Source organism: Atta colombica, unplaced genomic scaffold, assembly GCF_001594045.1.
Source record: "Atta colombica isolate Treedump-2 unplaced genomic scaffold, Acol1.0 scaffold33, whole genome shotgun sequence".
Taxonomy (NCBI): Eukaryota; Metazoa; Arthropoda; class Insecta; order Hymenoptera; family Formicidae; genus Atta; species Atta colombica.
Window position 1 is genome coordinate 838,789 of NW_017259437.1, and position 13,975 is coordinate 852,763.

At 39.7% G+C, this 13,975-nt stretch overlaps 1 protein-coding gene across 1 annotated transcript; it reads left to right on the forward strand.

The window, feature by feature from the left end:
* The first annotated feature begins 3,521 nt into the window (after positions 1 to 3,521).
* On the forward strand, positions 3,522 to 13,612 carry LOC108690515 (netrin receptor UNC5C-like). The gene is made up of 13 exons (XM_018197847.1): positions 3,522 to 3,764; positions 5,063 to 5,277; positions 6,133 to 6,346; positions 8,661 to 8,996; positions 9,768 to 9,935; positions 10,199 to 10,363; positions 10,663 to 10,698; positions 10,784 to 11,054; positions 11,162 to 11,310; positions 11,539 to 12,278; positions 12,724 to 13,109; positions 13,210 to 13,311; positions 13,386 to 13,612. The coding sequence occupies exons 1-13, from the start codon at positions 3,701 to 3,703 to the stop codon at positions 13,555 to 13,557; spliced, it is 3,018 nt and encodes a 1,005-aa protein (XP_018053336.1). The 5' UTR covers positions 3,522 to 3,700; the 3' UTR covers positions 13,558 to 13,612.
* The last annotated feature ends 363 nt before the right edge of the window (positions 13,613 to 13,975 follow it).

The following is a 13,975-nucleotide window of genomic DNA, read 5'->3' on the forward strand; positions in this document are numbered from 1 at the left end:
ACACGATAAAGTGATTTTGCAGCATGACAATGCTCGACCCCATGTTGCGAAAGTGGTCAAGACATACTTGGAAACGTTGAAATGGGAAGTCCTACCCCACCCGCCGTATTCTCCACAGACGTTGCTCCCTCTGACTATCACTTGTTTCGATTAATGGCACACGGCTTGGCTGACCAGCACTTTCGGTCTTATGAAGAAGTAAAAAATTGGATCGATTCGTGGATAGCCTCAAAAGATGACCAGTTTTTTCGACGCGGGATTCGTACGCTACCCGAAAAATGGGAGAAAGTAGTGGCCAGCGATGGACAATACTTTGAATCATAAATGTATAACCAGTTTTTTACAAAAAAACTGCCTCGAATTTCGGAAAAAAAACGGCGGAAGCAAAATTGTACACCTAATAAGTTTTCCTTTGGAAATCATATGTTTGTATATTAGTAAGAACTTTCACACATATTTTATCAACTCTACAAAAATTCAAGTCTCAATATTAAAATCTTGATTCCCATTTAGCTTGTCTGATAATGATTTAACGACGCGGTAAGTTACACCTTCTAATTTTTCACGTAACCACGAATAAACGAGCATCCCAGTCAGCGGCGGCCACGCGCGTTAATAATTCCAACGGCGGCTTATCTAGATGTAGCGTGATATACAACGTGCTACACGCGGAGAACAAGCATGTGGTAATTTATACTCACGGCGTACACCTTGGAGTCGATACGACGTAATGTCTACGAAGACCTGTCTCAAAGCTTGATGATAAACTCGCCTACTTTATTTCTTCATTCGCTTTCGCTGTCGAGCGGAGATTTTCGCATTCTTTTTCACGCCGCCATTAATATAAAATTAGTGGTTGCAATTGGTCATTGAAAGAGGTACGCTTAACAACAAGACGTCAACGTATGCAGCTCGTTGTTAATTGAAACACGCACTTTCTTCTGTTATTTTCACCGTAAAATATCGGCAAAATAAGAAAGCGAGTCACATATTGTTTCCTCATTCTGTATGTTGCTCTCTTTTTTCTCTTCTTATACAGCTTCTCTCGTACTGTGACTCTCTCTCTCTCTCTCTCTCTCTCTCTCTCTCTCTCTCTCTCTCTCTTTCTTTCTCTCTCTGTTCCTGAACGATACGGAATGAGCGCGTGGGTTCCTTTTTCCCGAGGGCGACATAAAGCCCAGGACAAATTGCTACGTGTGTTTACGTTAAATCGCTTAAGCACGTTGCGCGACTCGAAGGGATCGACTCTCTCGTAAAGGCGAGAGATAACCATCTGCGAGTGAGGACCATCGGCATAAGTCAAGCTTCGACGTCGCGCCAAACCGATATGTGAGTATAATGTATAATAGCACACACCGGTGTATAGATCCGGATTAAGGCCATTCAATGTTGCAGCCACTTTAATGCCCGGCATAGAGCGCCTTATCGCGAGGCATGTCGAACTCCAATCGCGCACTAATGTGTATACTTTGTGTACACGTTAATCCTTTCCCATAGGGTATCATTAATTACGGACAAGTGTCGTAAGGATTTTCTTGTCTAGTTGAGCGTGAGATACTTAGAGTAAACAGAGCGAAACGGAACTTCTCTCGTGGACAGACGCTCAAATGCGCTTTAATGTTTGCCAAGGCGCGTCGGTCGGATTCCGTGGAATGTGATAGATCAGTAGGGAAAATATAGTATTTGCAGCTTTGGTATCGTGATGTTGTGCCCTGATAGCCAATGCCTAAAAATACAAAAACTTAATTCATGTTAAAAAGAGCTCTCCTCTTCAAATATGTCTGTCACCCAACATCTAAAAAAAAAAAGAGAAAAAAAATAACTCGTATATAAAGTTTTCACCCAAGATTTTTCTCTCTGACGGAATAAAAACTGATGTGACACAAGCAGTTCTGTATCGTGATATGATCTTCAATCTATTTACGCCAAGTAGCAACAAGGTATAGCTTGTCTGGATGTGTAACCAAGCGATGTGGAATCTCGTTTACCGTTACACTCACCCTCGTACGAAGTCGTGAGGCTGGAGGACCGTGTCACCGCGACGACGCGTCTAAACTCGTTCTCGCAGTTGGATCCGATTTCACGTTTGAGCGAATCGGCAGTGATCGACCGTATAGGAAATCCCATATGTTCCCGTAAGGATCCTCTTCTAAGGTTTCCCTCCTCGATCAAGCGGATGCTCGAGCGATCCTTCATGCGATCCTTACTAAAGCACGACAGTGGTAGACAAGGTGCGATAACAATGACCTCGAGGCTAACGGCTGGCTTTATAACGCACCATGAATGAAGGGAGTAGATGAATATTGAATCGTCAAGGAACGGATGTATCGACATTTCATACACAACAATGCGCTCCTCAAGTCAATGCGCACCGACAAGTGCTTGCTTTTATCCGAAGAGATGTCCCAATCACAAATGGGACTTTCGTTAAAAAACAAATGGTTCTCGATCATTCTTTTATTCCCGACTTCGAATCGTCGTCGATTATGTCAACGATGTCCCAGTGCGATGAAGGGTTGAAGTGCTGCAGAAATGAATAAGCACGTTTCGTAATCACCAACTTTGTGAAAAATTATACAGGTACACTTCTTTCGTAATATACATATAAATATATATATTTTTTATATTCCGCGAAAAAAAAGAAATCCGAAAAAATTTATTGAAATATTATGAAAAAGAATACGAATTATTTTATATTCAATATGTGTATCAGTGAAAAAAAGTAAGAATTAAACGATTTTCGTGGCGGATATACAATAAGAGTTAAAGGATGCACATTTTGTGTGAAAGTGATACGTCGATCATTGCTCGACGCGGAAGGAGAACATTCGCGGAAGAAAGCGCAGCCTCCGGCATCACCGCCACCACTACCACCACTACTACCACCACCACCACCACCACCACTATCATCATCAACGTCACCACCACCACCGTCGACGCCGTCGCCGCCGCAGATACCGCCACCACTGGTAGTAGCAGCAGCAGCGAGCAGGAGCACCCCCGACGACAAGGGGATGAAGAAGAGCGTCGGTATCGAAGTGAGACGTATATATATGTATATATAGAGGTGCGCGCACGTCGGCAAGTTCAGTCGTCCACCGCGTGCCGACCTGCGAGCATCGTGTAACTACCCTCCCTTAGCGGATTCCTCGTTTCCCTCGTTTCGTTCGCTTCCGTGTGGGAGAGTCTCGAAGCTGGTCACGTGTCCCCCTCCTTTCGCACGCTCGAACGCGAGTGCAACCATGCGAGTGCAAGCACCCTCGTTCAATTTCATTATGTAGTCTTCGAGATGAGTCGCGACTAATTATTTATGGCATTTTTCAAGAAGAGTTTCTTTTTGCAAATTAAAAAATTCAAACGTGAGGAAAATATGATTCTCAATCGTTGGATCGATTATATGATTCTTGCGTGCAAGCAGAAAATCGAGATCTGTTCTATCTCCGTTCGATCAAAGACGCGTTCGATTTATTTTGATACACAATTCACCAATGACACACAATCGAATGTTGTGGATAGTTGTTAAAATTATAGAAAAATTTTCGATGAAATTTGACACAATGATCATCAGCTATGAAGCTAAAATTATTTATGGAGAACAAGCACGCCAATAAACATGTCAGCGTAGAGTATAAAATTTGTTTGTGTCTAATTTCTCCGAGTGATATCAAATAAAAAACTGGTTTGAGTGAAATGTGAGGTAATGATGGAGTTGAGGATCAGTATTCTTCTTTTAACGCTTCTTCGTCTTGCCAGCACGCTCGAAAGTAAGTAACGAAACATACAGTAATAAATTTAAATTACGATAAAACACTTGTCAATTATCTCAATATTATAATATACATGTAATATACATGAAATCTAATCAATTTATGACAAATATTTGAATAGATAATTTACATGTGATGTAACTACATCTACACGATTGTTACTTGAAATGCCCAAATAATGTTTGTCAAAATATTTAATGTTTGTTTCCATCAATACAAATAACTTTGATTTTTAGTTCAACTTATTCTTTTTTTTAATTGTTAAGGTTATAAAAAGATAAAGAGTAAGTTAAATCGAGATTAAAGTTAATCTATGTTGGTGAAAACAAGTATAAGGCTTGATTCTAATATAGATTAATTTTAATCTTAGTTCACAATTTACTCTCCATCTTTTTTCAATTTTTAAAAATAGGAAAAGATAAAGAGTTAATTAAACCAAGATTAAAATTAAATTACACTGGTTGGTAGAAACAGGTATAAGTGTCAGCGAAGCGAAGTTATACTGTTGGCAACATGGAAGTCGGCACGTCGGCACTTTTCGGAGCGACCAAAAATTCATTTCGTCCGCTTCCGGTCGACGCGGCATGCATGGCTATACGAATCGCGCCGTAAATTTACGCCTTGCATTTCTCGCGAAAGCTCCTCACTGCGAATCGTGACATGTTTTCTCATGAACGTGACAGCGGGGGTAATCATCGTCCGCAGGCGCTTGGTTTACCGCGACCACTCAAACAAGAGGTGCAGTTACTTGGGGTGTAATAAAGTTCCCGCGAGACTTAGGAGCGAGACGGCGAACACGAAGCGTAAAGTCCGAGAGATCTAAGCGCGAGCGTGCCCTGTTGGCTGATACACGACGTAAAATCCGCCACGCATCGTTAAGCCCGACTTTACTGTTCCATCGTATCTGACTCGACGTCTAAATATACCGCGACATTGCGAACGAGCGCGTGTCTTCGAATAACGATACACTTTCGAGAGAAAACGATCAGATATACAGGATCGTTGTACAACGTTATTGGATCCGATAATGCACCATTAGTAATTCGATAACGCGTCTCCATCGACATTTCTCTTTTTCGTGGGGTGACGTGGCTTAATCCCTTCAATAGACCAAGAGCAGCGACGATTTAATTCAATCGATTTAATATGAAAAATTTGAGGACGTCTGGATAATGCGCCACCGAGAGATTATACCTGACGGCTTTATCGGATTTGCGGAATGAATCTCGCTGGAATTATCGATTTTTTTCGCTCACAAAAGGGATAAGCACTGATAAAGATATATTGCTTGCTAGATACGAAGGAAGAGGAGGACGCCGAGGAAGATGACGAGGAGAGTTATCCTGTCGAAGATTACGACTATGGTGATTATGAAACCGCAACTATAACCAGCGATACCGATCTTATCGCTGGTGGTTCCCTACCGATTTTCTTGGCGGAGCCTGTCGATACGTTTGTCGTCAAAGGGAAACCTGCGACGTTGCATTGTCGTGCCGCGCACGCTCTTCAGGTATGTACAATAACTTGTTACAATAACGTATGTACATGTTGCACACAAGAACATTGCATTGATTAATCAAGTAATATCGACAAAGAAATGTTCTTAACGTGATTACACACATATGTCATTTTTGTTCTACAAAACTACTCTTAATTACTTTCTTTAAATTGACCATTTTAACGATTTTTTATAAAGCTTAATTAATTTACTTTTACTGATTAATATAGTATAATGCTAACTTAATTCATTCAATAACTCGAAGATAATGTTTTTTGAATTATGTTACTTGTGAAGTGAGAAGAAACGTTATAATTCATAGTTTTTATAGTCTTGATCATAAGAAAGTATAAAACATCTTCAATTTATTCCATTTTCTTGGAAAAAGCGGTAAAAATCATAGGAAGATTTAGAAAAATATTAAAATTATAATATATAAAAATAAATATTATTTTTCAATAAAACTGTTTTTTAAATTTAATTTTCATTAGATATAAAACGTTTACGTCAATTTGTATGGGTACATGCTTTATATTCATAGCCAAGGCTGTATAATACTTTGCATAAAGATTTATTTCTGTGTCATATATTTTCTTATTATTATTACATTACTAGTTACTCTGTGGCATTATATGAATACATGGAGGTATCATTTCCCAGACGTTCTTATACTCAATCTACCCGTTAGAGTTTTCCACAAAATACCTTTGTCTTTATCTTCTTCTTGGCTCGAGTTTCGTGCGCAGCTCTCTCTCCTCTCTCTTCTCGTTCTTATTTCCCACTTAGCCGCAATTTAACGAAGACAAGCTTTCTTCATGGCACGCGAAACTATACACCCCGCCGGCACTCTGCCGCTTTTTTCTGCAGGTGTATTTTCGCTGCAACGGTGACCGGGCCGAACGTTCGCAGCAGCAGGATTTCGTTGACCCTCGTACCGGAACGAGGGTCGTCGAGGTCGAGTTGAACGTGACAAGGAACGAGGTCGAGGAGTACTTCGGTAGGGAGAGATTCAAGTGCGAGTGCGTGGCATGGTCGGGACCAGGTCAAATTCGAGGGCAGCCCGCTACGGTTGAGGTCGCCTGTAAGTAGAGAGCTCTCCATTCTCTCTCTATCTTTGTCCCGCTTGCTTTCTTTCCTTGCTATCCTACATCCCCTGTATCCTATATCCTCCCTCGATTCTCTTTGAATGTTTAGTTTACCGACGCGACGAAAGGATTTTCTTTCTCTCATTGCGGTAATGATCATGTCGCTCGTTTCCACGGTACATGAGATGTTCTAACTCAGGAGATTACGTCACTTTCGCTCACACTTTGTACGAGGGGAACAAGAAGGTCTTTCAATGGACTGTAACAACAATTTAAAGCGTTCTTGTCATTTATCTGCCAATTTAAACTGTAAAATTATTATGGTTATTGATATTTATATTGATATTTATATTTGTAACATGGAAATATTTACTAGCATTCATTTTATATCTATAATCACTCTGTAAAAAGTTAGTCTCAAAAACATTTCATGCAAATTATATTTTATCAGATGTACTAGCAAGCAGTCTTCGAGTTATTTTACTGTTATTTAATAACTTTATTAATGTAATTTCCTTAACACGATTTTCGTTTAAAGCTTTTGAAGAAACTCCGACCGTAAAGCTCAATATCCCTTTACCCCGCACCTTGTAGCAAAAAGAGAGCTGGAAGATGGAACAAATTAAAGGGACAAAGCGGACGCGATTCGGTTTTCATCAAGTGTTCTGTGATGCGCAAATCGAGTACAAAATCTAATCGATATTCTATCGCAAATGAAACGACAGACGCGTAAGCCCTGGAACAGCGTCGCGTTTTTTTTTTAGCGTGGAAACGGGGGAGGACCTCTGTTATTCATTGCAGAACACTCGCGGGTTATCAAAGCTAAAATAAAGTCGCATATACATCGCGATAAGCCATATGAAAAGTGTATTTTGGTATTTCGTGTATGTGGTTCCAATAACGATGCGGGATTGCTTCGGGATTGGACGCTTCGTAAAAGGTGCAACGCAAGAGCAATTTTCATTTAGACATTTTGAGTCGCACCACGCCACGTAAACAAGCGTGGCAAACAGGATGCAAAATTAAATCGGTATTTGCGTGCAAACAGAAAGCGGACGCGCTTTCGAAATTGAATGCAGGATGTCGATCGAATCGATGTGTACGATTCCATCGTAGAGAACTATTTTCTATACAACGATCTTATTCTATTTTCGAATAAACGAAGTGTCGACAATTAATTTACCGGATAATATAACGTCCATTGTGTTATATTTGACTGTTTTAACATAAAATACATTTGGATTGCGACAAAAATGAAATACTTAAAAATTGAACAATTGTATCGTATGAGAATTCGAAATAAGAATCTATTATCTGAACAGTTGTAGGAAATAAAAATGATTTTTTCCGATGAGTCATTTATAAATTGTCGTATGACACTCGTGTATAAGTGAATGGAAAAGAAATATTAGATGCCAATTGTTATTGCCGTGATCTATTAATGCCAACATTTCGTAAATCTTGCTATTCATTTCAGAAACGCACTGATACTAGTATCAATGAGTATCAGTGCGCTCCTCGCCCTGATAAAGTGAACGGCAAGATTCACGAAATGTTGGCATTAAATGAAATACGACACGATATAATAACTCGTAAACCCTTTGGCCAGAAAATATTTGTGAAAGCCTTAAATGTATATTATCAAGAAATCTTAGTTTTCTAAAAAGCATAAACAAAATTTAATGATGCATTAAAATTGTATTTAGCGTATGACGTATTATATGAAGATGTTTCATAATACATAATACATAAGCCAGGGAAGGCAGTGTGCCAGAATGCATTTGAATCGGTCTAGATGGTACACAACGCGGTATACTTTGTGATACCGGACGTATCATCCATCAGTCCGGTCTGCATACCGCGGCATAGAATTCCGTCAGCTTCTAAAGCGCGTAACCGCCGCATTGAGGTACTATACCGCGGTCTCGGTCGGTGCTTATGCCCTTCACGAGTGATATGAAAGCCTGGCTTTTTAAACGCGAACGTGGTGCAGCAAATAATGGACGCGACGGACAGCCGCACGAATGACCGCAGTTATGCATTCCGTGATTCGCGCCTTGCAAATCTTTTTCCGTCTTTCTGATGATGGAGAAAGAACCAGTCAGAAACCGTGAATGCCCTTTCGCATCTACATATACGCGCGTTCTAATATCTCTGAGTGCTACTCTCCCTCCCTCCCTCTCTCTCTCTCTCTCTCTCTCTCTCTCTCTCTCTCTCTCTCTCTCTCTTTCCGTTTTCATTTTTCGTTTCGACGTCCTCTCGAACGACATGTTTCCGAGCGAATATTAAAAATTGATCGTGCCGATGTAGATCTGAAGAAGCATTTCCTATCACCACCGTATTCACTGTCGGTGGAAGTCGGCCGCAATGCGGAACTACGATGCTCGCCGCCTTTGGGTGTACCATCGCCAAAGGTTTATTGGCTTAGGAATGGCTCTCCTCTCGAGACGGCCGCTGCTGGCGAAGCTTCCGCCTCCGCCGACGCGAACCCCAACGAGATGTCCTCTGCGACTGGCTTTGTACAATCCGCCGACGGGCATCTGCTCCTCGGAGAAGCCGAATTGAGGCATCAAGGGAACTATTCCTGCGTCGCTGAGAACATCGCCGCAAGGAGAGTTAGCGAACCGGCGGTACTCACTGTCTACGGTAACCTGTTTTTTGTTTTTTTCTACAAATCGTCGGATGGATGCGGTTAAAGAACGCTTATGCGCGATAATTGAAGAAATGGCTAAACATGTTAAAAATATACAACTTACAATTTTACAATTTATCCTACAGAAGTTAAAAAAAGTTCTTTTTATCTAAAATATTAAACTCGTTTTACCTAAAATATATGTAGAAAAAAATGGTTGCATAAATGAAAAATCTAGTAGATTTAACTAGAAAAATACTTATAGTAAAATCTATCAAACATTTTACTCGAAATAACTAGAAATTCAATTACGATAATTAGAATTCGAATTAGTACTATTAGATTCTATATATTTTACTTATAATTATATATTATATCTTGTTGATATAATCAAAAATATATTATATCTTGTTGATATAATCAAAAATATATTATATCTTGTTGATATAATCAAAAAATTTTTCTCAATGTATACGTATAATTCTATTTTATATTTATATTCTAAAAATGATAATTGTAATAATATATCATATCATTGTATTGTTCTACCCTCTATTCATTATATATTCATAGTTCCTCGTAAATAAATTTGTAATGTAAAGCTGCGCTTGCAGATTTCACGTTGATTACAATTTGACTTTCTTATTTTTAATTGACGTTACATTGGATAAGCAACTCACTCATGTCTTGGCCTGTTTGAGCCGCGGGGTGTAACAAGGTGTTATTTGTTCCCGTTTTAATTTTGCTGGTTATCCTTGTTTTTTCTCTTCCCGATCCATTCTCAGTGAACGGCGGGTGGTCGTCCTGGTCCGGATGGTCAGAGTGCAGTGTTCGTTGTGGTAGAGGCGTACAAAAGAGGACAAGAACATGTACAAATCCTGTTCCAATCAACGGCGGTCAAACGTGCCCAGGGCCTGCTACACAAAGGGTAGAATGCAATCCTTCCTGCCCCGGTAGGTGAACTACAAAGACTCACTCATGCGTCACTTGTAACATAAAGTAAATTGTAATAGTGTGTCGCAAATTGTAATAGAATATAACTTAATACAAATACAAACCCCATATTGACATGTACTAAAACGCGCGTTTAAAACGCGCACAAATGTGCGTCTCGATCGAGATACGCGATACAGATGTATTCATTCTTTTGCCATCTCGCAAATCAGATATAATCGCAATTTAATCGAGATTTTCAACTTCGCCCCGTTGTATGCAGCGGTTGACGGCAGATGGTCAACTTGGACCTCGTGGTCCGCATGCGGTCCCGATTGTTCGAGAGTAAGGAGGAGATCCTGCAATGACCCCCCACCGAGCAACGGCGGTCGTCTCTGTCAAGGCAAGGACATCATCGTCGAGTCTTGCTCTGCGGATCGATGTAATGGTGAGCCCCAGCCGTGTTTCTGCTTCTTATTGTTCTTCGTGACTCGCACTCGATGCTTAACGATTTATTTGGAACAAGCGGCCCTTTTAACTCTGCATTCGATTGCCATTCGTAAAATTTGATGACTTTGCATGCGCGATGACTCATCGATAAAATATCAGTGGATAAAATTGAAATCTACGAAGACCTTCCAAAATGATTAATTGTTCTAGCCTCGTGATATAAATTATTGATGTAAAATTGTATGTTGTATCTTTGTCACTATATATTTGAAACATTTCCCTGCTTATTGCATGCAGCCCTTGGACAAGATGGGCCAAGAGTATTCAAGGAAGGTAAATTCAAACGGTTGAATTCTTTTTAAAATGTTTTCTTCTAAAATAGAAGAAAAAAAAACAATAGGTATTTTATTCCTTGTAGCGACTAGAGCGGTCGATTACAGAAATATTCTCGCATTGTGGATCACTTTGAGTTTAGCCGCGATAATTCTGGCCGTAACGACGATTTTCTTCGTTCGCTTGATGCGCCGGAAAGAAAGAATGGAAGCATTATATGGCGTTGCGAGATTGGATTTTCGTCGTCCAGGTGATCTCGCAAAATCAGTCGTTTCTAAAAACGAACGCTCCGTTTTGACTAGCGATAGACGTCTTGAGCATGTGATTGATGAATCGAACGCCGCCAGGCTACCCAGGTATATCCATATATACCAATCAAAATAATGAGAACATGGTATATAATACGAATCAGCATCCAGTTACATTTATATAATCTTACGCAATGCTCTGGCGCAATGTGTAGATCCTGTTCCGAGCATCATTATGATGTTCCGCAATTGTCATTACCGTCGACAACAAGACCATCGCCAAGCTCTTCCGTAACCAGGTCTTCTTGCAAGAACTCGCAACGAGGACGCGGCATGTCAGATAATGAGGAGGGACGGTCTTCTCGTAAGAAATTTCCATAAATTTGAGCGCACGAAAGCTCTTTATATAATCAGTTTCGATAAATCACTTCCCTGTTAAATAATCGAGAAAGAATATGCTTGACTCTCTTATTTATTTTGAAATGAATTCATTTTTAAACATTGCGAAAATATTTAATAAATTTAAATAATCTTTTTCCGTGCACAGATGAAAGCTCTTCACCTATCGCAAGTCTTATATATACATTCTTAGGGTCGACGTATCAAGCGAATCCAGAAAGCACAAACGAGGATGATGATGAACAGGACGATGATGAAAGACCGGATGAGAATGAACGATCTGCGATGGATGACGGTAGTGGCTTCATCGTGAGAGCCATAATCGACGAGCAAGGCGCTCTTCTGGTTGTACCCGAAGTGGGTGTTTCGATGTCGGTTCCGGAAGGTGCAATCCCGCGCGGTCGTCGGCACAGTCTACATCTCGCCGTACTTGGAGAAAATTCCTTCAGACCAAATCTTCCACCTGGATTTACACTATTGTCCGCCGTAGTGGCCTGCGGTCCCGCGAACGTCGATCTCGTGAAGCCAGTGATTCTCCAGTTTGAACACTGCGCCGAGCTGAGAACTGGAAACTGGGAGCTGAGCCTGTGGTCAACTGAGATCGATCTAGAGACGCGTTCAAACAATTCCACAAATTCATCGATGAGCTCGAACGGTTCGCCGTCCGTGACGACGTGGCGCAAAGTGCTGATGCTTGGAGGTGATCCAACGAATCTACCAGGTCAACCGTTCGCACAGCTCGATCATGCTGGTGTATTCCTCGTCACGGAGACGCCTAGCGTTTTCGCTGTGGCTGGAGAAAATTCGGTAGTCGCACCCGGATTGGCCGTGAAACGGCTTTGCGTTGCGGTTTTCGTGTCTCGTGAGCGCGATCACATTAGATGTCACGTCCTCGAAGACACCAAGGCATCGCTCAAGATCATAAGTGAACGAGTGAGTACGAAATATCAAATATATATGTTAAATCTTAATAAATATATGCCATATCTACATTATTATTCGTTAAATAAATAAAATAAATAATAATATTTGTGATTCTCTAAGAATAAATCCAATATAAATAAAATTGAACTTCCACGGTTATTAATGCGTAAATTATACAGCGCAAGTGATAAAATACAATTTGCAAGCAATTAGGATGTATACTTAGCAAACAAAAGTTTAAAAGTAAAATGTAAACTGACAAACGTTTCGATTCTGGAATTGAGTTCTCTTGTGCATCAGTTCAGATTCCATTTACATTAGCAAGCAATAATTAGTAAAATTGAGTACAAACTGAAATAAGTGTAGAGGAGAGAACCCTTATATTGAATTATTATTTGCATAATAAATTTTTCGCGGTTGTTATATTCGCGAATTGTGTGTAATTTTTCCGCAGGAACGCCGTTTAGGTAGCACTTATATCGATCATAGTACTCTCGGATTTCGCGCTAGCGGCACATCACTCCGTGTCGATCTCGAAGATAGAGAGAGCGGTTTTGCCGAGCGACAGGAAGTACCTTACCGGCGCATTTGGGTATCCTCGAGGATTAGCATTCGGCGCTCCTTTAGGATAGAAAAAGTCATTGGCGATCTCAGGCTTGGCTTTGAATTTCGTGCTTGTCAACGTGGTTTTGAGGATCAAGGTTTGCTTCTCAGAATCGATCTCGATCTTGTAAAAAGGAATAATATGAATGGAAAAAGAAATAAAACGGAATCCTCTGTTGTTTTACGGGGAAAGAATTCAACGAGATCCACAGAATCCGTCATACCGAGACCCTTCAGGTATTTTTTATATTCTCTTAAAAAAGTAGGATTAAAATATATTTTTACTTTTAACAATAGAAAGTGAAGCTAATGTAATATTGAATTTTGATAATTGCAGATTTTCTAAGACGCTTAGAAAGCAACTATGTCAATGTTTAGATCCGCCAAGTGCACGCGGCAATGATTGGCGGATGCTAGCTCAGAGACTGCAAGTAGACCGGTGAGTTTTAATTCTTTGCAGCTTATCTTTTTTTATGATTTGACAAATGATTTAAACTGAGACGATATTTTAAGATATGTCGACTATTTTGCAACAAAAGCGAGTCCAACGGAACATATTTTGGACTTATGGGAAGCTAGACACCGTGAAGCCACAGCTCTAGCAGACTTACTGAATCATTTAAGACTGATGGGACGCGTTGACGCAGCCAACGTACTCGAGAGTCGTTTGGGGCCATGGATCTAAAAGATCTTGAAAAGTACACTGCCTACATAAGCGAACAAAACGCGAATTTATATGACAAGAGACAAAAAGTTTTGTAAATAGAATAGCTATTATACAGTATTAGTAAAATGGATGTAGAAACATATGTTGTATAAACATCGATCATTTGTACATAAAAGTCGTTTACAACAAATACTTATATATTGCATTATTTTCTTAAATTCCCTTTTTATTCTTACATAAACTATAATAAAAAATAATTATTTAAAATTGACTTTTATATACTTTTTGATTTTCAATAATTGAGACAATATATTCTTAAAAAAATTCTAATTAATTTAAAAAGAAGTTATTTTTATTAATATTTTATTCATAAAAAACGGATACTTTTTCAGAAAAGAATTAAATTATATTCATAAAATGTGCTCTATATATATAT